Source organism: Cavia porcellus, unplaced genomic scaffold (genome assembly GCF_034190915.1).
Source record: "Cavia porcellus strain 051 isolate PalLab524CR breed Dunkin Hartley unplaced genomic scaffold, mCavPor4.1 scaffold_25, whole genome shotgun sequence".
NCBI lineage: Eukaryota > Metazoa > Chordata > Mammalia > Rodentia > Caviidae > Cavia > Cavia porcellus.
Window position 1 is genome coordinate 45,956,639 of NW_026947508.1, and position 27,654 is coordinate 45,984,292.

At 36.8% G+C, this 27,654-nt stretch overlaps 1 protein-coding gene across 8 annotated transcripts in view; it reads left to right on the forward strand.

The window, feature by feature from the left end:
* The window catches only part of Osbpl9 (oxysterol binding protein like 9), a 173,797-nt gene that overhangs the window by 89,462 nt on the left and 56,681 nt on the right, over positions 1 to 27,654 (forward strand). For all 8 annotated transcript variants that reach the window (XM_003463061.5, XM_003463060.5, XM_063236500.1 and 5 more), the window contains one exon: positions 11,295 to 11,371. In XM_003463061.5, coding sequence (XP_003463109.2) covers positions 11,295 to 11,371 — 77 coding nt within the window. The remainder of the gene's footprint in view (positions 1 to 11,294; positions 11,372 to 27,654) is intronic.

Below are 27,654 nucleotides of genomic sequence, written 5' to 3' on the forward strand. Positions count from 1 at the left end.
AATTGTTTATTAGATTAGTAGAACTGTTTTCTCTTAAGGCCTTGTCTTAGTTACTTTTTACTGGTTGCTGAGACAAAATACCTGACGCCCAAAGTTGGGAAAGGAAGGTTTATTTCTTACAGTTTTTGGAGGTTTCAGTCCTTACTCAGTTGACTCCAAGGCAGGGAGGCATGGCAAGGCCACAGTTCATGGTGGCTGCAAATGGCAAGGCAGAAACCAGAAACCAGAAGAGAGTGAGACATACCTTCTTCCTGCCATTACATCACATCCTGGCTCCACCCCTCGGCCAGTGTAGCACTCACACCCCCAATCCAAGCTCTAGACAATGAACCAATCACAAATGCACAATGCAAATGCATGAGGCCTGGGAGCCACCAACATAAACCATGACAGGCCTTATGTAATATTTATGCTTTTATGGTTTTGTTTTTGTTTGTGCAGTGCTGAGTATCTGAAAAGGGTCTTACACTTTCTAGGTGAGTGCTATTACAGAGTTTTATTCTAAACACTATAACATACTATATTTTAGCATATGGTAGGCACCATGATAAATGTTGTATAGATTATTAATGTTGATTAATAAACCTCATGGCAGCTTTATAAGGTCTAGATACTTTACTAGATCCATAAGCAACATTATCATCCTTGGATTATAGATGACAAATTAAAGTTTATAGAGTTTGAGGAAGTTACACAGTGTGAGCGAGGACAAAGCTAGGAGTCACATGAGAGTTTGGACCTGAGAAGCTGCCCTGTTGGTTTGTTCACGAGACAGCTTAAGCGATGCTGGAAAACCAGTAGTTTTTTTTTGGTGTGTGTGGGGGGGATTTGGGTGGCTGACAGCAATATTTTCCAAACTGGATTTCAGTGCATTAGTAGATTGTAAATTCTATTTGATGGGTCTAAATCAGCATTTTTAAGAAAGTGATGTACAGCAGAGAGAATATCCATGTGTATGGCATGTTGAAGGGATAAGCATGTTTTATGAAGCTAATGCTCTGGTGTTTTATGTGTTTCTGTATATATGTGTGCATGTACTGTATATGTGAACTGGGTCACGCTATAAAAAGTCTTTCTTATTATACAGTCAAATGATAATGTAGAATCCACTGACAGAGGATACAAAACAAGCTTGAAAATGTATTGAAAAGGAGTGCTACATGCTAGAGAAGGAAATCTAGAGATGAACTGAATATATAAAGAATATTATAGAAAGAAGTGACGCTGTCGGTAAAATAATTAAATCAGTGCTTAAAGTTTTTCAAATTACCCTATTAAAACAGGCCCATAAGCATCAGAGATCCACTCAGAATTAGTATGGCTTTGATATTACTTCTAGAGCTGCTTCTGCAGGAGTTTGTGGATTGTTATATTACTATTTATTGTGTTTTTTCCTATGAAAGATAATTTGTTGTGATTGAATAATAACCTACATCTTATTAATACTTTATTTATGCGATGCTGTTTCTCCTATCAGGTCTAATAGGGTAGAAGTTTGTTTACAGGAGAACAGGAGAAGGTGGGCTCGATTAGTCAGAGTAATAGACTCTTGAATTTTCAGCTGCAAGGGATGATTTCATTTAAGCCTCCAATTTTAAGTGCAAAACTATTTAGATGCTCTATGTGGCTTGTGAAGGTCAACCCTGAACCAAGATAACAGCGCATGAGCTGTGTCTTCTGAGGTGCAGTTTCATCCTCTTAGTAATTTGCTGTCTTGCCTTCTGTCTTCTCTACCTGGGATACTCGCTGCCCTCGTGTTTTTGTTTTTGTTTTTGTTTTTCCTGTCATAATCCATCCCCATCCTTATTTTTGACACTTAATTCCCACTCAGGCTTTAACATTTAAATCTCAAACCTGTCTTGAACTCAGTTCCATAAATATAGACCTTTTTAGGGGACTTATATCATTTTCTTTATAATTAGAGATTTTTGTATTCTACTTAAGAATCTTCTATCCCTATTTTGCCTTCTGGAAGCTTTACTGCTTTCAAATTTAGCAACTAAGGAGTGACTTCAAGTTCATTTTTATAGCCTGGTGTGGTGGTGCATACCTGTAATTCCCTCTCTTGAGGCAGGAGGATCATTGTAAGTATGAGACCAGCCTGAACTGCGTAATGAGACCCTGTCTCAAAAAGATTGGAAAAAAAAATTTTTTTAAAGATTTTTGTATGTATTACAAGGTAGAGCCAGGTTTTATCCCCCTTCAATATTATCCTGGCACCATTTATAGAAGGATTGTTCCTTACTGCACTTCAATGCCATATTTGTTACAAACTTAAGTTTACGTATAGATGACTGATCCTATTTGTGAGCTGTGTTATGTTTCATTGGTTTATCCCTGGTCCAGTATAACATTTCTTTAACTATTGCTTTATAATAAGACTTTAAATTTGGTAGCAGCTTCTCTCTTTCCAAGAAAACTTTTGTTGTTCTATATATTTTGCCTTTCTATAAAACTTTAGAATCAGCTGGCAAATTTCACAAAATGCCTTTTGACTTTTAATAAGCATTGCATTTATAGTGAATTAAATTTATCATTGTAGTATTCAACTGTCCACTCCATGAATATATTTCCATTTTCGTAGGTTATCTTTGGTTTATAATGTTTGTTTCAAATTTTTAAGATTTTTTTGGTGGGCCAGTCATTTTGGGGTTTCACTATGCAGTTCAGGTTGACTTTGAACTCACTTTGTAGCCCAGACTGGCCTTGAACACAGAGATCCTCCTGACTCAGCTTCCTGAGTCCTGGGATTACAGGTGTGTGCCACCATCCCTGGCTTTTAAGAATTATATTTAAAAATCTTGGGGCTGGGGGTTTAGCTCAGTGGCACAGGTGCCTGCCTGGCAAGCGTGAGGTCATGAGTTTGATCCCTGGTACCCTTCCACAAAAGAATTATATTTAAAAATCTCAAAGAAGAAACAGACTATTCATGAATACTTTATAATTATTTTCTGCAAACAAGGAAAATTTTCTGTATAAGTAAAATATAACCATTAGCATCGGAAATGTTAGGTTTGGACCAGCCATACAGTTCAGTGGGGCAACACCTGTCTGACAAACACGAGGTCCTGAGTTTGATTCCCAGTACCAAAAAAGAAAAGAAAATGTTAAGTTTGTGTTAGCACCATCTTAGAATACATTCAGGTTTCACCATTGTCCTGATAATGTTGTTCATAGCAAGAAGATCTAATTTAGAATTATGTGTGGTTTTAGTTGTCATGTCTCTTTGGTTTCCTTCAGTTTCAAACTGAATTTGTGAAGGCTGTCCTTTAATTTTATGAAAATTTAGACACTTTTCAAGATTCTAGGTCAGTTATTTTGTAGAATGTGTTCTGTTTGTATTTTTTTCTGATGTTTCTTCATAATTATATTCAGATTATATAACTTTGGCCTGAAGATCACAAATGTGATATTTTATTCTTTTTTTTAAGAGCAGAAATATTTATTGAGAGAATGAAAGCTTCTACCTAAGAGAGCGACAGAAGGGATCCTGAGTGGGTTGCATATATATATATATATATATATATATATATATATATATATATATTTTTTTTTTTTTTTTTTTTTTTTTTCTTGTCATAGGATTTCAGTTTGTCCTGTAAGTGTTAATATTTATTCTGATCATGAAGAATCTGCTGATCTTGTCAAGTTCTATATTTTTCTCTGCTTCCTTAATGTTTTGTGGGAAAGCATTTTGAATGAATGTCCTTTTTTTTTTTTTTTTTTTTGGTCTTTTTGAGACAGGGTTTCTCTATGCAGCTCAGGCTGGCCTTGAGCTCACTTTGTAGCCCAGGCTGGTCTCCAACTTGCAAAGATCCTCCTGCCTCAGGCTCCCAAGTCCTGGGATTACAGGTGTGAGCCACCATGCCTGGCTTTACATGTTCCATTTTTTTTTATCAGGCTTTCATGTTGTGCATACTGATAGGAACTCCTGTTTTACTCAGCAAGTTTGCTACTTGTTTTTTTTTTTTTTTTTTGGTACTTTAATTGCCTCAGTTTGGCCAGTCAAATCCCTCTTAAGGATGACTTCCATGTCTTTTTGACATAGCTCTCTCATTATTCAAGTATTTCCTTATTTTCTGGTGTAAAAGGTACTGCATTTTTATATTAAGATTTGGGTACATTTTAGGTGTGCATAAAGGTCACAGTCACTGTAGGGAATTTGTACCTGTACATGGTATAACTTGGTTCTTTTTTTCACCATTGCCTTTCCCTCCCTTCAACAATTATTTTCCTCCTTATTTACAAAAGCTTTGTTTCTATTTTATCCTGCTTTTCTCATCATTTTTTTCTTTTCCCTTCCTTCCTTCCCTGCTTTCCTTTCCCAAGTTCCTCTTCCCATTTGAGCATTTTCTTCCTATTTCACAATATCTATTTCACATTTTGGTCTATTAATGCATTTTAGTCCTTATTTACACTTTTGGTTTCAAGTTCATTTTTTACCATTTCTAGTCCAATATTGGAATCAATCATTTTTCTAAGGAGCATTGGCTCCTTTTAGTGGAGGATGATACTTAGGAAAACACCTAAAGCGAGGTCTAGAGAACACTATTAGATGTCACCACTTCCAGACTCTCTGAAAGCTAAGAAACATGCATGCTATTTATCTCTCTCTGTGTGTGCATGTGTGTATCCATGTCCATATCTACATATATACTGAAAACAATGAGCTTATACTGATATCTCCAGTTCCAGTCTAACACCATGGAAATCATTGTTTTTTTTTTTCTTACGAGTACTATTTGTAATTCTATTTATACAATTTAAAAAATGCTTCCACATTACATACACTTACCTGATCTGTCCTTCTGTATATAATTATTTTCTTATCCTCCATCCTCACTCTGCTTAGCCTGGGAGACCTGGCATCAGGTGGCCCTGTCCCTGCAGCATGAGCGCCTCCCTCATTTTTATTGGCTCTGGCTGTCCGCACTGGGCTTTCCCACTGCAGAGGGTCCATTTTCACCTTGCATCTGCCTGACTGCCCCGGGCTGGGTAGTTCCTCTACTTGATATGTGCGCTCTGCACCTTGCCAGTGCTCCAATGCTCTGACCTGGATCTTCTACTTATTTAGTACGATGCTTTTAACTAAATTACAAAGATCACTTGAATTTTCCCTCCAAAGTGGAAATCATTCAGTTGTGAGCCAGACATAGTGGCACATGCCTATAATTGTAGCACTCAGGAGGCTAAGGCAGGCAGATGGCTACAAGTTCAAGGCCAGCTTGGGCTACAAAGTGAGTTTAAGACTTGTCTGATCTATATAGTGAAACCCTGTCTCAAAAAGACCAAAAAAAAAAAAAAATCATTCAGTTGTAGCTACTCTTAGTTTTTCTTATCTTTCATGATCATGATATGTTTGATGAGTATTGGTCAATTATTTGTAAAGTATTTTTTATTTTGAGTTTATCTGATGTTTTCTCATGATTAGGTTGAGCTTATATCATTCATTTTATCACTGGTAGTGTTAACTTTGTGGAATTCTTTCTTTTTTGGAGGGTGGTAGTGCTAGTGATTGAACACAGGGCCTTGTGCATGCTCAGCAGTGTTTTAGCCGCTACATTCCCAGCCTTGGAATGTTAATTTTGATGACTTAAGATGCTGCCTGTCAAATTGGTTAATTGCAAAATTGCTTTTTTCCCTTTTATAAATACTTTGAAACTCTACAAATTTCCTGTTTTCTTTTGAACTTTTGCCCACCTATTTTAGCTATTAGTGTGCCCACAATAGATCTTGCCTGCGGTGCCTATTCCTGTAATGTTGGTCTAACAGTGATTCCTAACTTCTTTCATTCCCTTGGTGCTTGTTTTTGTGGTTCTGGGTGCCTCCATCACTTTATTGTCACTGAGGCACAGTACCCAAACCCCATGATTTAATGGAGGAAAGATTCATTTTGATTCTCAGTTGCATGGTAGGTCTGATTGGCAGAGGAAATATAGCTCAAAGCCCAGCAACCAGGAAGCAGGGAAAGAGGGGGTGCTGGGAATGGGACTGACCCTTCCAGGTCACACTCCAGTGACCATCTGTACCAGGCCCTGCTGCCTGACTGTACAGTCAGCTTTGAACTCATCAGTGAGTTACAGTAATTATAGTGCCCTGAAACCTCACCTCTGAACACGAGACTTTTAGGGAGACATTTCTAGATCTAAACCATAACAATGAGGATCAAAGTCAGGGCCTTATATATGCTAGACAAGTGCTATACTACTGAGCTGTATTCTTGAGTGATATAACAAATAGTGGAATAGGTTACTTTCTGTGGCAAATACCTGCAGACAGGTTAGAACAAGCATCATGTCTCTGTGAACTTTAGCTCTTCTAGTTGGAGCAGGAGCAAGGTTATTATTCTGATAGGGCAGGAGCCCTGGTAAGGTTGATGTGGCTAGGTTACCCTGGGAATGGGTAAGTTGGTCAGGGAAGTTGGATAAGGGCACATCCATCTGCCATGTTTTAACTTTTGGTCTATCAGTGACACTGCTTTTTTTTTTTTTTTTTTTTTTTTTTTGGTACTGGGGATTGAAATCACAACCTCACGCTTACCCCAGCCTGAGCTGTATTCTTAACCTTTAAAAAAATTTTTATTTTGACTAAGGGTCTCACTAAGTTACCTAGGCTGGCTTAGAACTTGAAATCCTCCTGCCTTAGCTTCTCAAGTAGCTAGGAACCCAGGTCTTGCTATGCTCATTCACTGTAAGTCTTCTGAAGGAAAAGAAATTTTCCCTACTTTTTTTGTTGTTATTTTCACTGAGCTATATAGCTCAGCCCTTTTTGTTTTCCATTTTGAGAGCAGATCTCACTATGTTGTCTAGGAGGAATTTGAACTTAGCATTCTTTTACATTGGTCTTCCTCACTGCTGGGGTTAGAGGCATATATACAACCATCTTCAAGTACCTATTCATTTGTTTTTATTTATTTTTATTATTTATTTCATCTTTTTGAGACAGGGTTTCGTTATGCAGTTCAGGCTGGCCTTGGGCTCCCTGCATAGTCTAGGCTGGGCTTGAGCTTGCAGCAATCCTCCTGCCTCGGTCTTCTGAGTGCTGGAATTACAGGAGTGCTCCACCACACCTGCCTGGCTCAATTCAATTATTTATAGATAAGTATTGGTCTCATGGAAGTTAACTATATTTTATGTAGTCCAGAATTGTCTGGATTTTATTATATTTGTTTTCTTGCTCAAATTCTTTAGCTTTCCACTATCTAGTTTAGGACTGTCTTCCAAGGATACCTCAGATCTTACTGAACTGCTGTAACAAAATCCCCATGGACTGGTGCTTAAATAGCACATATTTATTTCTCACAGTTCTGGAGGCTGGGAAGTTTGAGATCAGGGCTGTTTTGGTTTCTTCTTACCATTCGGGTTGATTTTAATGACTTAATTTATAGAAAGGTATATGAAACATCGCTACATGTCTTTTTTTTCTTTCCCCAGCTTCTCATTACTACATTTCTAAGAGTCTGAATTTATTTTATTATTTTATTTTACTTTGTTTTTTGTCTTTTTGAGACAGGGCTTCATTATACAATTCAGGCTTGCCTTGAACTCACTTGTAGCCCAGGCTGGCCTCAAACTCACAGCAATCCTCCTGCTTCAGCCTTCCGACTACTGGGATTACAGGGGTTTGCCACCATGCCTGACCAGTTTCATTTTTTGAGATGGGATCTTGCTTTGTAATTTAGACTAACCTTAAACTTACCACATAGCCCAAGATGGCCTTGAATTTATACCAATCCTCATGCCTTAGCCTCCCAAATTCTGGGATTATATTTGTGTGGCACCAGGCCTGGTGTCTGAATATACATTAAAAAACTATATTCAAAGAAGTGTTTCTACCTCTTTAGTCATAGTAACATGTTACTGTTCTTCCTGGCTTTCCATTCTTTTCTATCCATAGCTTCTAGGTGACCAGTTTTACTGACTTTTACACAAAAAAAAAGGGCACATGCATTTTTTTTCAGATCTATATAAATCTTATACTAAATGTGGCATACTTTGTTTTTCATTAACAGTATATCTGGAAATCACCCCATTCTTTTTCATACCTACACAGTACTGCATGATTATCCTGCCTCTCTCAGAGTGGGTACTTAAGAGTGTTTTCAGCATTTTACAGTTACAAAAAAAAAAATGCTGTAGTGAATAAATTATCTGGAATTCCTAGGGTTTCCAAAATCTGTCTCTTAATCTCTTTCATTTAATTTTTTTTTTTCTGAGATAAGATCACTATGTAGTTCAGTTTGGCCTCAAACTCACAAGAATCTCCAGCCTCAACCTCCAGAGTGCTAAGATAACAGGCATGGGCCAACATGCCCAGCTTCATCAATTTTGCTTTTTCAAATTTTTGTTTTTAATAGTACATGTTTACAAAACATCTTCCGTCAATTTCAGAAAATTTATAGGTGATAGTGCTTCTGTTTCATCTTCTCATTTGTCTCCAGTCCCCTGCAAGTTACGTTTTCTCATTTGTTGCTCACTGTTTCTTCAGTATTTTGTGTCCCTTTGATGCATTGTTGTTCTGATGAATTTCTTATAATTGTTTCTTTAGTTGTATTTGATAATCCTGTTAAACACATCCACTGAGTTAACTATACTTTTCAATTTTAGAATTAACATTTGGTTACTTACAAAATCTAAATGAAAAATCAAACTAGAAAGTATTTTTGTCATGTATAAAATAACCTGAGGCTCCTGTTGAGTTGTTTGTATTGTCTGATATTAATTTTTTGAGACGGGGTTTCATTATATAGTCCACTGATTTTTGAACTCACTATGGTGGCCAGCCTGGCTTTGAACTCACAGTCATCTTCCTGCCTCAGCCTCCTGAGATTACAGGCTCAGGCCACCACATTCAGCTATAGTGTCAGTTTTGTTTTGTTGCAGTATTGTCAGTTGAACCCAGAGTCTTTTCACAGAGCTACAATTTGGCCCTTTTTTTTTTTTTTTGAGATAGGGTCTTGCCAAGCCACTACATTGCCCAGGTTCGACTGAAATTTGGGACCTTCCTGCCTCAGTCTTCCAGAGTGCTGAGATTATAGGAATACACCACTGTGTACTCATCTTTCGTATTTTGTTGTTGTTGTTGTTCTCAGTTATATGAGGGTTTGTCCTCCAAATATGTATCCACTTATGTATGACTTGGTCATAAATTGTTTATTGGTACATTTTAGGTATACATAATGATCACATTTATCATAGGGCATTTATACCTATAAATGATATACCTTGATTCTTTTTCCCCCATTCCCTTACTCTCCCTTCAATCCCCCTTCCTTTCTTATTTATAAAAGCTTTGTTTCCATTTTTTTCTTTCTTTTGGATACACTTAGAGGCCATACTCAAAAGTGAAATAAACTGGACACACATATGTAAATACGCATTGTTTCTCTGGTGTGACAAACTGAAAATGTAAATAAGAAGCAAAATGTATAATAGATATTGTGAAATAGGAAGAAAAAGTTCAAATAAAAAGAGGAACTCGGGAGGGGCGAGGGAGGAATGAAAGAAGTGGAAAAAAGATACTATTTTTAAAAATGGTTATAGAAATAATAATTCAACAGCTAAAATAAGGTTATCATGTTGCAGAAAGGATTTTTTGTTTGCTACTTTTGCTAGCTAAATGCCTGGAGGCACCCACAACCAGAGGCTATTTGAGTTCTCATTTTAGGTGTCTAGGTTTCTTAGAGCCTCTCAGATGACCACAGTTGTTTTAATTTGGGTGTATTCTTAATCCCAGAATGAAACCATTTGCAGTCTCCAACAAAGTGTGGCCTGTTTGCCAGTCACCACTGTTGATGGGTCTTAGTCTTCACTTTTGGCCTGAAAGACTTTTTTTTTAAAAAAAAATTTTAGATATTTAGGTTTATTTATTTATTTATTTATTTTTGCTCAATTTTTTGAGCCGAAAGTAGAGTTCTTATGTGCTCTCACCAATGGGCCTTTAGTGACTTTATTTATTTTTGAGATAGGATCTTGCAGTGCAGTTCAGGCTGGCTTTCTAGCCCAGGCTGACCTTGAACTTGCTGCAGTCTTTCTGCCTCAGCCTCCTTAGTGCTGAGACTACAGACATGTGCCACCACGCCCACTTTGTAGTGATTTTTTTTAAATACTAGGTTTATTTCCTGCATGGTGATCCTCTCCCAGGTCTTGGCCTGGTATTTCTTTATTACCTTGTTGCTTTCAATCAAGTTTTTTTTTTTTTTAATTTTAAGCTAAATTTATTTTTTTAACTGATACATAAATATTGTACATATCAGTGGGCTAATGTATTTTGATTCATGTATACATTTTGTAATATTTAAATTGGGTTAAATATATTTATCTCCTCAAACACATGTCGTTTCTTTGTGGTAAAATCTTTCAAAATCCTTTTTTCAGCTTTTTGAAGTGAATAGTATGTTCCTGTTACTCGTAGTCTCCTTCTTGTGAGCAGGCATGTAGCTTAGTGGCACAGTGCCTGCCTGGCAAGTGCAAGATTATGAGTTTGATTCCTAGTGGGGTTTTTTTTGTTTGTTTTTTGTTTTGTCTTTTTCGTTTTTATCAGTACCAGGGATTGAACTCACGACTGCCTGCTTGCAAGGCAGGCGCTTATGCCGCTGAGCTAAATCCCCAGCCCCCGTTTCCTAGTTTTAAAAAAAGAAAATTCCTAGTAGCACACTAAAACTTCTTGCTCCTATCTGTGACTTAGTATAGCACCCACCAATCAGCTTTCACCCAATACCCCTCTGCTTCATTCTCTCCAGCTCCAGGAACCCATTTACATCAATGAGCAAAGATTCACACAAGTGAAATCCTTGGGGCCTATTTCTCTGCCTGGCTTATATCACTCAACAGAGGGATCTCTAGTTCTTCCCATGTTGCTGCAAATGACAGAATGCATTGTTTTTTGTTTCTCATAGCTAAGTAGCGAACATTCTGCTGTGTTCACAGACCATATTTTTTTGTTCTTTGGTTTTTTTTCATAGACCATATTTAAACAATTATTTATTGGTTAATGGAATGAGTTTTTTTTAAACAATCAGTCCAAATTTATGGTTGTTCTTAGTGGAATGGTTGGTCTGAGTTATGTAACCTACTATTATTAAACACAGTTTTGCCTTTTGTTATAAATTGTTGCATTTCTGCTTAGATATTGCATCTATATGATATTAAATACTTAGATAATGTAGATCAGGTGAATCTGTTAAGAAAATGGCATAACTGAAACCTATTAGCATCATGGTTTTAAAATTCTACTTTCAAATATGGAGATATAGTATAGAATTTAATCTTTTTTACTATAATCTTTTCTTTTAGCTCGTGATGCTGATGAGCGAGAGAAGTGGATCCATGCCTTAGAAGAAACGATTCTTCGACATACTCTCCAGCTTCAAGTAAGAATCTTTAATGGTATCTAGATAGTCCATTAGTGTTTATTTATTTTTGTGGCTATTTCATGTTTTTTAAAAAATGACTGTGATAGATAAATATGATGAGAACTTTTAGTTGCAGAATTGCTTATTCTTGCTGCTACATTGCTACATAGTAAAGTCACAGTCGTTTATATTTTCGATTTTCAGACAAAATATTAAATTTGTCTGAAAGACATCATAAAGCAGTGTTAAAAGAAAAATGTCATGTTAAAATGTGTCAGATTCTTATTTTATTTGGTTTGGCTTAATATTTTGACACAGGGTCTCACTGTATTTCAAGCTAGCCTTGAACTCACTATGTAGGCCAGGCTGACCGTGAACTTTCATTAATCCTCCTGCCTCAACCTTCCAAGTGCTGGGATTACATATATGTGTACCACCATACTCACTCAGATTTATTTGTTATGTTAGCATCAATAGTTGGTTATTGCTAATAAGCACATTATAGAATTATGTCTAATATGTACTGAGAACTTGACCTTATCTTTTGTTGTAGGATTTAGCTATTACTATATGTATTGGTTAGTGTGCTAATAATACTAACTGGGATGAAGTTGAAAGACAATTCAACTCAAAATGATTCAAGGAGAAAAAAGCAATCTAGTTGAAGTGCAGTTTGAGGTAGGCAGTTAAACAGTGTTCTAAAGGCATTTTTCCTGTGTGTTTCCAAATTGCATTTCTTGTGATTTGGCTTCATTTTCAGATACATTGTCCCCTTTTGGGATGGTTAACTGGTTGCAGAAATTTTAGCCTCACATTGTAAGAATTCTGAATCCATAGGAAGTAGTTATTCTTTCTGAAACTCAGTCAGATTAACAAGGCCATGCATCTTACAAGCATATGCTCTACCCACTGCCATCCCCAGAGCTAGGCTGTGACTGCCTGTAGCAGAACCACATTGCAGGAAACAAGGTGTGTCAACCCCTTAGTATGCAGCATGAAATCAGAGAAAAACAATGCTGGGTGACAAAAGGAACATAATGTCGTCTGCCACGTGGAAGATACTTGTCTTTGTTTAATCGCATGCAAAGGATTTTGTTATTTAAAAGATGAAACCATAGAAAACGGGTGCTTGTTGCAAAGAAAGGGTTACACCTTTCTCTCTATATTCTTATCCTTCCTACATCAGGAAATGGTTTGATTAGATACACGTAGTTAAAGCATTCTAGATGCTACAGGATAGTGATCTCTCCATCACTACAAAATGTTCAAATAGAGGCTTAAAAATCATTAGTCATTGATGTAATTATTAAAGGACTCTAAGAAATGAATATGGAATTGAAATAGACCTATAAATTTCTCTGGGCATTATGTTCTTAAAAATTGGTTCATAGTTTATGAATTTAGGTAGCTTCATAAATAATATAGCATCAGTTTAGCAAATTTGCACTCCTATAAGAAGATAAGTGTTTTACTAATCATATTAGACTGAATGTGGCAGATGAGATTCCCGTGGTTTGTTAGATTGATATTTAGGTCTCCTATGAATCTGTTTTCAGCTTACCCTTATCACCTAGCTTCCTTATTTTTCTTGTTGTTGAGGCAAAATGTTCAATACCCATAAGTTAAGGGAGGAAGTGGTTTTTAGTTCACAGTTTGTAGAGATTTCAGTCCATAGGGCTGGCTTAAGGCAGAGTGGGACAGCAGACAGGCATTGTGAAGGAGAAACAGTTCATGATGGACAGAAGGTAACAAAATAGACAAGCTCTTTTTGTTCCATTTTACCCAGGTTACTTACATTTAGGGCAGGCAGTACTCACACCCTTAATCTTAGTGCCCTTGATCTTAGTATTGTACCAGGAATCAATCTCAGCTAGATCCAGGCACCTCTGAAAAAGCCCACCATGACTGCATGAAGCTTCAGGAAGACATCCTGACACAAATGATAACATAACATCAACATTTCTGCTACTGCACCTCTTTTTTTTATGTATATGAATGCTGTTGCTTAGGTGTTTTCTTCTAAACACATTAAAAAAATTTCTAGCCTCTTATTATACAATCTTGATAGTCTCTCTCTCTCCCTCTCTCTCACTCAAATGTCTTGCCTTTTGCTTCAAAGCCTAGTTCAGAACTAACTGCCACTCCTTCCCAATCCCAAGCCCAAAGTGACTCTTGTCTTTGAAAGTTCTAATCACCGTGCCATTTACTAAGTCAACACTATATTCTTCTTATGTATCTTACACAGTATATGGAACTCCCACCTCCCCAGTAAACCTACAGACTCCTTAATGTCAGGTGCCAAATTTGAACCAATTTTGGAATCAAAATTGGATTTTGTTAAAAAGAAAGTTTAGGAGCTGGGGATTTAGCTCAGCGGCATAAGCAAGCAGGCAGTCGTGAGTTCGATCCCTGGTACCGATAAAAATGAAAAAAACAACAAAAAAAGAAAGCTTATATATCTTTAGTAACAATAATAAGAAAAGAATAATTGAGGTCTTAGACTTTTGATAATATCTATTTTATTTTATTTTATCTTTTTGAGATAGGGTTTTGCTGTGCAGGTCAGAGTGACCTTAACTCACTTTGTAGCCCAGTCTGGCCTTGAACTCCCATCAATCCTCCTGCCTCAGCCTCCCCAGTGCTGGGATTACAGATGTGCTATTCCCAGCCTAGAATATTTAAAAATACACGTAATATGAAAGAGTTCCTAAAATAGGACATTTAAATATATAGAATTAAATGCTCATCTGGGTGACAAAAGATTGTGTGCTGAATGTCTAGTTTGTGTTCTGGTGCTCTGCCGCTATGTAACTTTTTTTGGGGGAGGGTACTGGGAATCAAATTTAGGACCTTATGCTTGCCAGGTAGTTGTTGAGCCATTGAGCTATATTCCTGGCCCCTACATAACATTTAACCTTTATTATTCATCTGTCTCTGAGTTCCAGTGTCTTTGTGTGTAAAATAAGAATAATAAAAGTACCTGCTTCACAGAATTGTTTTGGCATTTGAATTAGTGTAAACTGGTTGAAATAATGCCCAGCTATAATAAAAACTGGTATGGTTAGTTGCCATACCAGTAATACAACTATTCCTGCTATTTGCTCACCCAGTGCCTAGTATGCTATTGGTTCAGTAAATGTTAATTAAATGAAGAAATAATTGAAGGATTAATTAACAAAGAGTTGACAGGGGGATTGCATTTTGATTGATGCTTGTTGTATACTTCGATTATTTATATTTGCAGTACTGGGAATTAAACCCATGGGCTTTGCACTGAAGCTACATTCCCAGGCCTTTTTATTTTTTATTTTAGTGTCTTCACCAAGAGGCCCAGGCAAGGCTTAAACCTGGTGATTTTCCTGCCTCAGCCTCCTAGAGTGCTGGGATTACAGCCATGTGCACCACACCTAGCCTTTTGAATACTGTAAGATGGACTGTCTTCTAAAAGAACTGGGAGGGCAGACTGAATAAAGGCAGCAATTTATTAAAATATACATGGTACCTGCTGCTATGCTAGAGTCTGTTCTTTGATTATTTTGATATAATTAAGTGGTTATAGTGGCACACATCTGTAATCCCAGTTTGGCAATAAACCAAGGTTGGAGGAATAAAAGTTGCCAGCCTGGGCAATTTAGAAGATCCTGTATCTATATAAATTTTTAAAATGGTTGGGGATATAGTTCAGTGGTAGAGGTATGCATGAAGCCCTGTTTGTTTATTTGTTTGTTTGTGGTTGTTGTTGCAGCCCTGGGTTTAATTCCCAGTATTGCAATAAACAAAACAAAGTACTTGTGAAATTTGCATTTTTGTCCTGGCTTATAGATGAGGAAGCTTGTGTTATACAGCGCTGCTTCCCAATTTAACGTTTGACCTCCTCCTGTGAATACATCCTTCTTTACTTCAGTTGCTACTCTCTATTGTATCATCCTAGTTGCTACCAAAAACTGCACCCCTCACCTTAAATATTAAATAGGCTTTCAATCTGACAGTTTTTTTACCTTCATCCTTTTCTGTCATGCACTGAGCACTACTCTTATTTTTTCTGGCCATTTATTATCTTTCTGTTTTTGTGTATCTCTTTCTCAGCGCACAGCTTGTACTTCCTCTGCCCTGCTTTAATTTCACCCTTAGAATTTCTTGTCATGGGATTTTCTGTGCTGTGTATCATTCTGATCCCCATCCCCCAGGGCCAACACACTGTTTTCTCTGCCTTTAGTACTGTAAGAGGTTGCAGCAGTAAGATGACAGTCTCTCTTGCAATTTTACTTTTGTCTAACTTTAATTCAATATCCATTACTGTGTAAAAGTCACCTTACCCACCTCTTGGGAAAAGCCTACAGCACTGTTCCTACTTTTGAATATGGTTCGAGAGGCAGCATGTGACAGTGAAAAGCTTGAGAGCCAGGCTGATGAGAGTTTAGGTCCCGGCTGCCCTCTTACTAGCCGTGTAATCTAGAACAATAATTAATTTATTTGAAATCTCAGTTTCCTCATCTTTAAAAAGTAGGTGTAAGATTTCAACCGAATGATTGTGTTAAGATAACAAAATACCTCTAATACATACTACCTCAGGTATTCCACAAACATTAATTTTATTCTTCCATCCCCCCCCCCCCTATTTCTCTGTCTCTGTCTCTCTGTCCCTGTTCCTGTCCCTATCCCTACCCCATATGTAATAGCAACTTGTAATTGGGATATTCTGAAGATGGCAGACCGGAATAACCTCACTGGAAACATCATTGACTATAGTATGAGTGAAATACTGTACAAGAAGGTGTGGTAGAAATGCAGTGATTACGGAAGTTGGAAAGATGGTAGAACCATTTTGAAGCCTTTTTTTGAAAGAAAGTGCTCAGATATAATTACACATCTACCAAATGTGTATGGATGAGGACAAATTTAATACATAAGGTATATTAGAAACCATACTGCTGAACAGTACTACTAAAAGAACTGTATTGAGATTCTTTGATTGTCCTCCTGGTAACTCAGATTAGTAGCAGTCTTTTGAGGCTATTTATTTAGTATTAAAATACTTTACTGGAGATTAACTTTTTGAACATTTTGTTATGTATAGATCTGTACAACTGTGTTCCTTCCCGTGGCCTTAATAGATTTTACTTTTATATCATATAGAAAAATAAGTTTGATTTGTTTTTCTCCTTAGAGGCCCTCTGTTTCCCAAAGGAAACAACTATGACACAGAAGTGTCACCTCGCCCACAGGCGAAATGGTGTTGAGGAGCAGGCAGTTACTTGGATTTCCTGTCTTAGAGGAAGAATTCTGCGAGAGCTGTGGCCAGGGTGCATGTTATTTCTGAGGGCAGGGGAATTTCTGACCTCAAAATGGGAATTTAGGACTCCCTAGGATTCATTTTTCTGGTGAATTCTATTGTACTAGTGATGGTTTGTCTATTTTCAATCCTTTGGAAATAGTAACTAAGAACAGATGATTCATTTTTATAGATAGCTGAAGATTATTCCTTAAATTGCCAGACATTTATTTATTTATTGGAGTGTATGTGTGTGCAAGATCCTTTTCTTCTTCCCTTTCCCTTTCTCTTTCTCCTTCTTTCCTTCCTTCTTCTTTAATACTGGGGATTCAACCCAGAACCTTTATTTTTATTATTGTGGGTACCAGGAATTGAACTCAGGAACTCATGCTTGCCAGGCAGGCACTGTGCCACTGAGCTCTATCCTAGGTCCCAGAACCTTTACATTGAGCTGCACCACTCTTTTTAATTTTGAGACAGGCTCTTACTAGGTTTCCCAGGCTGGGTCTAAATTTATGATCCTCTTGCCTCAGCTTCCCAGAATTAAGACACTACTTACTGTACCTGGTTTTGTGTTCTGACAGGATTATATAGGGTTTTTTTTTTTTTGCCTTCTCTTTAATAAATAAAATTAAAAAAAATATTTTGAGTAAGGCATGTTTCATCCAGAACGTACAGAGAATGTGGATAAGTTATTTATTTGTTAAATACTTATTAAACACTTACTGTATCTTTATGTACTGAGGGGGCTGGGGATTTAGCTCTGCAGCGTAAGCACCTGCCTTGCAAGCAGGCGGTTGTGAGTTCGATCCCTGGTACCGATAAAAAATGAAAATGAAAAAGACAAAAAAAAAAAAAACTATATAGAATAATGATATAACAAATGCTTCTAAAGTTTATAAGCTTTGTCAAAACATGTAAAATACAAATAGTTTTTTCTTTACCTTTTCTCTGGGGATAAACATATTTTTCTTTTATTAAATTTTTTATCCTGATACAAAATGATAGTGCATGGAAGATAGAATATTTGAAATGAGTAGCTACCTAATACAAAGCAATTTTGATCATTCCGTTCCAAGGAGCTGAATATTTCTTACTAAATTTGATGACTCAAGTGTTTTTAATGAAATCTACAAATTGTTTCAGAATGAAGTTAAGGGATCAATTCATACTGTTACCTGTAAAAAGTCAGGCAATAGTGCCTATCAAATATCTTTTTTTTTTTTTTTTTTTTTTTTTTTTTGTCTTTTTTCTTTTTACTGGTACCAGGGATCGAACTCACAACTGCCTGCTTACAAGGCAGGTGCTTATGCCACTGAGCTAAATCCCTAGCCCCTACCTATCAAATATAATTTTAAAAATTAAATGATACTAAAACAATTAAATGATACTAAAGACACATATAGAAAAACTACAGTCTTCTGTCCCTTTGTTTTCTCTGTTCTGTCTGGCAGACTTGCTATTTTCAACTTTATTTTTGTTGAGACATGGTCTCATTGTGTAGTTCCGTTGCCTTGAACTCACTGTGTAGCCCAGGCTTGCCTTGAACTTTGCAGGTATCCTGCCTCAGCCTCTCAAGTGCTGGAATTACAGGCATGTGCCATCACCACCAGCTCCAAGTTTTAAATTTTTAAATTGATTTATTGTGCTGGTTTTTATAACTCGACACTCAGCATTACATTTCTTCAACATACTTTCTTTGTGGTAGTCAGGATCATACCTAGAGCTTTGAGCATGCAAAGCAGACACTCTGCCACAGACCTCTCCCCAACACCAGGTATTTTCAGCAGCTCCTAGGCGCTAGTCCTATGTGCAAGAGATACTGAGGGTATGTGCAAGAGATACTGAGGGTATGTGCAAGAGATACTGAGGGTGCAGGTGAAAGGGCAGCACATGTGCCGTCATAGGGAGAGGTTGTGTAGACAGGCATTCTCACCTTGAACCAAATACTTCTTTCTGTAATACATTAAGAATTATAGATCAGCAATTTTTGGAAAATGGTGGCCTTGTTCACATGGTAGGGACTGCTTCTACCACATGCTGAGTGGTAGATGTACTCCATTTGGCCGAAGATTCTACATGGGAATTTACCAGGTGACTATAGTTTTGAGACTTCTGGGAACCTGGAAGACAGATTACTAAGGCTGTATATTGTACTTCTGAGAGTTGCCTGTAAACATATCTGCTCCAATAATTTGGTTTGTATTGCTAGGCAAATGCCTCAGGAAAACCTAAATTGACTTTAAAAATAAATATTAATGGATACAAAAAATTGAATAAGCCTAACAGAGTCGTAATAGGGGTCTTTAATACCCCTGTCTATTTGTATAGCTCTATTTGATCTATTTGTATAGATCAACTAGACAAAGAATCAAGCAAGAAATACCAGAACTGAACCCAACCTGTGAACAAATGGGCTTGATATTTTCAGTGTTTCACCCCATAATACCAGGATACATAGTCTTCTCAGCTGCATATGGGATGTTCTCCAAAATAGACCATATACTAGCTCATAGAACATGCTTAAGTAATTGCAAAGGAGTTGAAATTATCCCATGTATATTATCTAACCATAGTGCAATGAAATTGGAAATCAGTGGCGAAAGAAATCACAAAAACTCCATAAATATATAGAAATTAAATAACACCCTCCTGAACAACCAGTGGATCACAGATGAAATTAAACAGTGTCTGCAATTAAATGATAATGCCATTACAACATGCTAGAACTTATGGGATGCATGAAAACAGTCCTAAGAGGGAAGAACAAGTCAAATCCAAAAGTGATATAAAGGGAGAAATAAAGATCAGAGCAGAAATCAATGCACTTGAGAAGAGAAAACAATACAGAGAATCAATGAATTGATAAGTTGGTTCTTTTTTTAAAAATTTTTTTAAAATTTTATTTAAGAGGGTAAAATTAAACACAACAGAACAGAACAGAACATAGGAAGCAATGTAAGAGACATAGATTTAAAGCAAGACAACCAGAGATCTTCACTATCTATCGTATTGTATCTTGTTTTCTTCCAAATAGTTGTCCGTATCTTCACATACAGTGAATTCATACAAAACAACATAATATAAAACTGATCTGAACAGTATGACACAGGCGTTTTAGGTCTCCAAGACCAGATAATGAGGAAGACAACAATGTCTGTCATAGTCTCTCATTCTCTTCAAAATAGCTGTCCATATCTTCATGTATGTTGAAATTAAACAAAACAAAATAGACTACAATCACTCTGCACAAAATAATAGTATTGTTGGATTTCACATCGTGATGCTACGGAATCAGCATTGGGTACCTTAGTGTCTTTTTCTTCAAAGTAGTTGTTCATTTCATCATGCATTATATAATCATTTCTCATAAGCTGTTTATAAGTTCTACACATGCATGAGTCTCTACATGTATATCTATCCTTTCTATATTAGAGAGAAAAACAAAATGAAGCAGGACAAAACAGAACAAATTCCTAGAAAAGCATGAAACAAAAAAGTCATATAAAACCACAATACAAGGTGATCTACAATGGTTACTATGCTGTCTCTTGTTATCTTGAATAGAACTATCTATATCATCAGGCATAGTATAATCAAATATAGCAGTATATAACAATAAGAACAAAACATTGGAAACATAGGACTTCAAAAACAGGTAATTGATCTCAAGTTGTATTCCTTTACCTACAAAAGCCTAAGGTTTTTCTTCATTATAGCTCAGCAGTTCTCTACTGCACAAAAGTATTACGTCTTTCCAACCTATCTGCAGGTGCTGGTTGAGTTGCAGCTATTTCTCTCTGGTTCCCTGTCACATAGAGCATCATTCTCTCCTATTTGACTTTTGGTACATAAACCCTCCCTTAAGTTAATTATATTTTCTACACAGAGCATCTCAGTGGACCTTATCTCCCATCTACTCTATGTTTCTTTTTGCCAGTGTATCAAGGCCATCTATGCTAGAGAATACAGCCAACCTTCTCTGTCTCATCTCTGCTATGCTATTTTTCTGCCATTGGTTGTCTACTTTTCTCCTTCATTCCACTGTCTGCCCCATTCATTGAGGCCCCTCTGCCACTGTTCCTGAAATCCTGGTATTTTTTTCTTTCTCGCTAGAATGTCCTTCAGTTTTTTTGTTGGGTTGGATTGGTGGACACGAATTCCCCCAGCACTTCTTTGTTATGGAAGCATCTTGTTTCTCCATTAATTTTGAGAGAGTTTTTCAGGGTACATCAGTCTGGGTTGGAGGTTATTTTCTTTCAGGGCTTGGAATAATTAAGTTATAGATCTCTTGTCATCTTTAGCCTTTGTATCGTTACTGCCTGTTTCCTTGTTATTTTTAAGAGATCTTTCCTTTTGCTATTACACATTGCAAACCTATCTGCAAGTTTTGGTAATCTGTCTCTAGTTTCTGCAAGCAATTTTTCCAGCTTTCAATGGAGTTTTTAATTTCCTGGTAATCTCTGAATCTGTTTCATGTATTCTAGATTTTCTTTATATTCTTCACCGAACATTTCTCTCCTTATTTTTGTTCCTCCAATCTTCCATCTGTGTCTTGAGAGGTGCTTAGCATTTCTTTTATTAATCTTCTTATATCTTGCTTTACTTGAATTAATATTTCAGTTTTAAGTTCATCTATGATGTCACAAAGACATCTCTTTATGTCAGTTGATACTGTTCTGATATTGCATGTTTGCTGCCCTCAATCTCTTCTGTGTTTACCTCTCCTGGATCAGTATTTGCTGGGTTGGGGCTGAGGTTTTTCTCTTTATTTCTTTCTCTTCTCATGTTTCTGATTTCTTCCATACAGATGTATGGTGAAGGTCCTAGTCCTTTTCCTTATTGGTTATGGTTCTTCTGAAGCACTCTGGCTAGGGATTTCTGCCCTCTCCAGTTTGGTCTTGGTCATTGAGGTACAAGCAGGGGCAATGTATGCTGACCTCTCCCCTCTGAGCCAGTTAACTAGTGGGGGGCTTCACCATGTTAGTGTGTGCTACACTTACAGAACTAATTTGGGACCACTTCAGGGGTAATTTTGCCCCTGGCTACTGGGTCCTGTCCAGGGGCATTACCCAGCCCAAGCAGATCCTACCAATCTACTCTAGGCAGGGAGCAACCAACTGAAGTTACTGCCATTTCTAGTTTATGCCTGTCCTGCTTGATTACAATATGTCATCTAGTTGGTTGCCCCTTTCCCATAGGAAGGTCTTATTCTGAGCACTCACTGAGGGTTAGTACAGGTCTCCATACTGGCTCTGTTCTCCGTTGGGCTCACCGACCCCCAACTTAAGCGTGACTGCAGCTCCAGCGGTGAGTGTGCTATGACCACGAGTCTGGATGGCTCCAGCGAGAACACCGTGGCCGCGAATCTGAGTGGCTCCAATAGTAGCACCGTGACCATAAGTTTGACTGGCTACTTTCCCTTTAGTTTCTTCCTGGGTTGAGAGGATCCATCTCTTCCATCTGGTCTTCTCCAGGATGTTTTATTCCAGCATCTAAGATGTTTCTCTTAGGGAGGCTCTGTATTTTGCTGCTTACTGATCCATCATTTTTAGCTCTGCCCCTTGGTTCTTTGAAAGTTTAAGTAAAATTGATAAACCCTTAACCAACCTGATCAAAAAAAGGAAACAAGGGAGTCAAATTCATGTAATTAGGAATGAAAAGGGTAAAACCACAACAGATCCTGTTGAAATCCAGAAGATCATTATTACCTACTTGGAAGCGTTTCTTCTAATAAGGTGGAAAACAGAAGAAATCGACAGATTCATAGATACATAGGAAAAATGAAAGTTGAGTCAAGAGGATATAAAAATTCTGAATAAGCCAGTGTCAGACAATGAAATTAAATGTAAGTAAAATATACCAATAAAGAAAAACCCAAGTCATAATGTATTCACTACTAAATTCTATAAGAAATTTAGGGGCAATCTAATGTCATTACTCTTCAGACTCTTCAATGAAATTGAGAGGGAAGCAATATTTCCAAAGTCATTCCTAGAAGCAAGTGTTACCCTGATACCAAAACCAGAGGAGGACTCAATCAAAAAGAAAACTATAGGCCAATCTCTAATGAACGCAGATGGGAACACCCTCAATAAGATACTGAAAAACAGGATGCAACAAATCATGAGGAAGATTTTTTTTTTTTTTTTTTTGGCTATACCAGGGACTTGCAAGACAGGTGCTTATGCCGCTGAACTAAATCCCCAGCCCCATGAGGAAGATTATTCACCATGACCAAATGCTGGCACTGACTTAGCAGATTCCTGTCCAGAGGCTGAGTGCTGAACATGGCATAATTGCATCCTTTTGTGTAGTTTTTGTGTCTTTGTCTCCCTTGTATGGGCATACAGTAACATTTCACAGTCTGGTTGTGTATGATTTATGTTGTAGAGTTACATCAAAACTACACATGCTGCTACACAGAGGCTGACACCACTACATTGTAAAAACTTCCTGCCCAGTCAGGTGGGGAGGGGCCCTACCACTTATTTCCGACTCTTTTTGGCAAATACCAAGGAGTGCCACTGATGGATTATGTTTTGGTAAAATATTTAAATTTTTAAGAAGCCACCAACTGTCTTCCAACATGGCTTACTGTTTTATATTCCTCCTAGCAACAGATGAAAGGTGTTGCTGTACATCCTGGCTATTTTTGGGGTTTTATTTGTTTTTTTGTTTTTTTTTGAAACAGGTTCTTGCTATATAGTTAAGATAGCTTTGAACTCACTGTGTAGCCCAGGCTGGCCTTTAATTCATGGTGATCCCCCTGCCTTGGTCTCCCAAGTTTTGGGATTATAGTTATGTGCCATCACACTTAGCATGATAGCTTTTGCTGTTTTCAGTGTTCTAGATTTTGGCCATTCTACTAGGTATATAGTGACACCTCATTATTGTTGTAATTTGCATGCCGCTGAAAATATATGACACAATATGCTTATTAAGAGTTCTTTGTATATTTTGGTTAACGGCCCTTTTACCATGCTTGAGTCTTTATCAGATATGTCTTTAATCCAGACTATGGTTTACTTTTTATTTTCTTAAGAATTACAGGTCAGAAAATGAAGTCCAACTCATCAATTTTTTCTTTTATGGATTATCCCTTTGGTGTTATATCTTAAAAACAAACAAATCCCACCAAAATTCCAACCCTATATAGATTTTCCTTGATGTTATGTTAGGGTTTTTATCATTTTGTATTTTACATTTAGGTTTGGCACCCATTTGAGGTTACTTCCTGTGCGTTCAATGTCTGTGTTTAGATTTTGTTTTTCTGTTACTATTTTCTTTCAGATATTATTTGATGAGTATATAATGATTATATTCATGATGGGGAGTTTGTATATAACACATTTTAATTCTTTTTACTTTCCTAGCTTTCCCATCCCCTCTCTCTGTGTCTTGGTCCCCCTTCCCATTTGCAAGAACTATCTCCTTGATTACTGTTATTTTTGGTTGCACTCTTTGATTTATGCTTTGGGTTTCTTATATAAGAAAAACCATGTGATACTTAAGCTTATGAGTCTGATTTGTTTCACTTAATATTATGATATAAAAGTGCATCAATTTTCCTATAAATGATTCAGATTTATCCTTCTTTATGCAGAGTAATACTTCATGTGTGTAAATGAATGCTATTTTCTTTATCCATTCATCTGTTAATGAGTATGTAGCCCATTTTCAGGATTTAGCAATTATATATTGTGCTGCTCTAAAAATGGTTATGCATCTATCAATATAATATGACCTCTTAGTTGGATCAAATGGACCCTTCATCCTGATTTCACCATGACTATACTAATTTATATTCCCACTAATAGTGAGAAAAGGTTCCTTTTTCCTCATAGCCTCATCAATATTTATTATTATTTGATTTTTTGATGACAGCCATTCTTTCTGGTGTAAGATGCAAACTCAGTGTTGTTTTAATTTGCATTTCGCTACTGGTCAAAATTTTAAACATTTTTTCATGTATTTATTGGTCATTTGTACTTCTTCTGAGAAGTGTCTATTTCAGGGCTCCATTTTTTGATTGGGTCTTTTTTATTGGTGCAATTTAGATATACATAATGATCATATTCATTACAGAGATTGGTACCTATACATGATATAACTTGTTTCTTTTTTTTTTTTTGTCTTTTTTCTTTTTATTGGTACCGCGGATCAAACTCACGGCTGCCTGCTTACAAGGCAGGCGCTTATGCCGCTGAGCTAAATCCCCAGCCCCAACTTGTTTCTTTTTTTTTCCTATTTGCCTACCCTCCCTTCAACCCTTCTTCCTCTCCTTATTTCCATAACTTTGTTTCAGATTTATCCTTTTCTTACTCTTTTCTTTTTCCTTCCTTCTTTCCCCCTTCCTCCTTCCCTAGTTTCCCTTTCCTTTTGAACAGTTTCTTCCTATTTCACAATATCTACTATGCGTTTTGGTCCTTACTTATACTTTCAGTTTCTTACCCCAGAGAGACAGTACAATATTAACAGAAGTGTCCAACTTATTTCACCTGAGTGTGATCTCAAGGTCCATCCATTTAACTATAAATGTCTCAAGTTTATCCTTTTTTAGTAGTACTTCATTATATATTTTATTGTTTTTTGGTTTTTTTTTTTGTCTTTTTCCTTTTTATCGGTACCGGGGATCGAACTCATGACTGACTGCTTGCAAGGCAGGTGCTTATGCCACTGAGCTAAATCCCCAGCCCTTCATTATATATTTTAAAAATCTTTTTTATTCATTCATCAGTTGATGGGCATTTAGCTCACTTCCAATATTTATCTAATATGAACAGTGCTGCTCTAAACATGGGTGTGTATATATCACTATGGCATGATTCTTTTAATTCTTTTGGGGAAGATACCAAGAAGGGGAATAACTGGGTGAAATGGTTCCTTTTCAGGGATCTCTACACTGAATACTATTGTGGTTGCACCAGTACACACTCGCACAGTAGTGGAGAAGTGTTCCTTTTTCCCCACTCTGGAAACATTAACCAGAGAAATTAGACAAATGAAAGAAATAAAAATAATAAAGAAAGGAAGAAGTTATCAGTATTTGCAGATGACATGATACTCTATGGAGAAGATCCCAAAATCTCTACCAAAAGATTTCTAAATTTAATAGCGTAATTCAGTAGCATAGCTGGATACAAAGTCAACACTCAAAAATCAGTAACATTCTTGTACACATATAAAAAACTATCTAAGAGAGAAATTAGGGAAATGCCTTTTCAATAAAGCATGGAAAAATAAAGTACTAAAAAATCAATCTAACAAAGGAAGTTAAAAAAAATCTCTGTATTGAAAACTATGGTACTCTGAAAAAGGAGATCAAAGAAGATATTAGAAAATGGAAAGATATCCCTTGCCATTATGCAAGAAGAACCAATATAGTAAAATTAGCCATACTTCCAAAATTGTTATACAGATTTAATGCAATCCCAATCAAAATACTACTATCATACCTCACAGAACTAGAGAAAACATTCCTAGAATTCATTTGGAACCAGAAGAGACCTGGAATAGCAAAAACAATCCTGGACAACAAAAGCAAGAGGGGGCATCACAGGCCCTGACTTGAAATTATACTACACAGCTACTGTGATAAAAACAGCATGGTATGGGAAAAAAGCCAAAACAACAGGCCTGAGGATCAATGGGATAGATTAGAAGATGCAGAAACAACTTCAAACATACTCAGCCACCTTATCTTTGACAAAGGAGCCAAACAGGTTCACTGGAAGGAAGATGCCTTCTTTAACAAATGGTGCTGGCAAAAATTGGCTTTTCACATGCTGAAGACTAAAACTAGACCATGTCTATCACCATGCACTCAATTAAAATTGAAATGGATCGAGAATGTAAATATTAAAACATCGCTAAATCCACTGAGAGAGAGGATAGGTAGAACCCTTGAAGAACGAGGAGTAGCCAAAAACTTCATGAACAGAATCCTAAACATGGAACATGGAAGTACTACAAAGAATCAACACTCATCGTATTAAAAAAGCTTTTGCACAGTAAAAGAGATCACCAGTAGAGTGGAAAGACAACCCACAAGAGTGGGGAGATATTTTAGCCAGTTGTTCTTCAGAAAAAGGAGTAATATCTAGAACTTAAAAGGAACTGAAAAAAAATCAACTCCTTCCCCAAATTTAAAGACCTGATCTAAAAATGTGCATCTGAAATGGCACACATCTCCTATATGATGAAGTAGAGATTGCAAATAAATACATGAAAAATGTTCACTATCACCAATCATTTGAGAGATGCAAATTAAAACACCTTTGAGATTCCATCTCATTCCAGAACAATTGGCTACAAATGCTTGCAGTTCTTTTGATTGGGTTTTTTGTTTAGGAGAATCTAGTTTTTTGAGTTAATAGATTCTTGATATTAGTTGTTTGTCTGAGATATTGGTAGCAAAAATTCTTTTTTCCATTCTGTAGTATGTCTCTTCACTGTATTGGTTTTCTTTGCTGTGCATAGCTTTTTAATTTGGTAATATTAGGGAACTGACCAAGATCACCAATTGCCTGTATCAAGGGTACAGCAAGAGGGTAAAATAAGAAACAGACAGATTTCATAATACATGATGAGTGACTGGCAAGTTGATGCTTCAAGATGGGAGTCAAGATAGCAACACTCCAAGACAACCACTATTTATTGGGTATATACAGTGAGAGATGGGGTTAGCAGAAGATTCAAAGTTGGTGGAAGACTCAGAGGTCTGTGACTAAGTGGGCAAGTATAATCATGGGATATCTCAAGACGGTGGGGATGAATTTATGCTAAGAAGGATCTTGTCCTGGATTGTTTTTTAAATTTAGTAGTTTTAGTTTTAGTTTTAGTTTTAGTTTTAGTTTTAGTCTTAGCAGGTGGGAAAGGATGGCCCATCCCTAAAAAGTTAAAGGGAAATCTCAAATGGGTGGTACTCATAGTCCCAAACCTCCATTTATCCCTTAAGGAAATATGCAAAATTAGCCATTGTGAAATTGTGGTCTCCAACAGATATAGCCCCATTTGTTGATCCTTG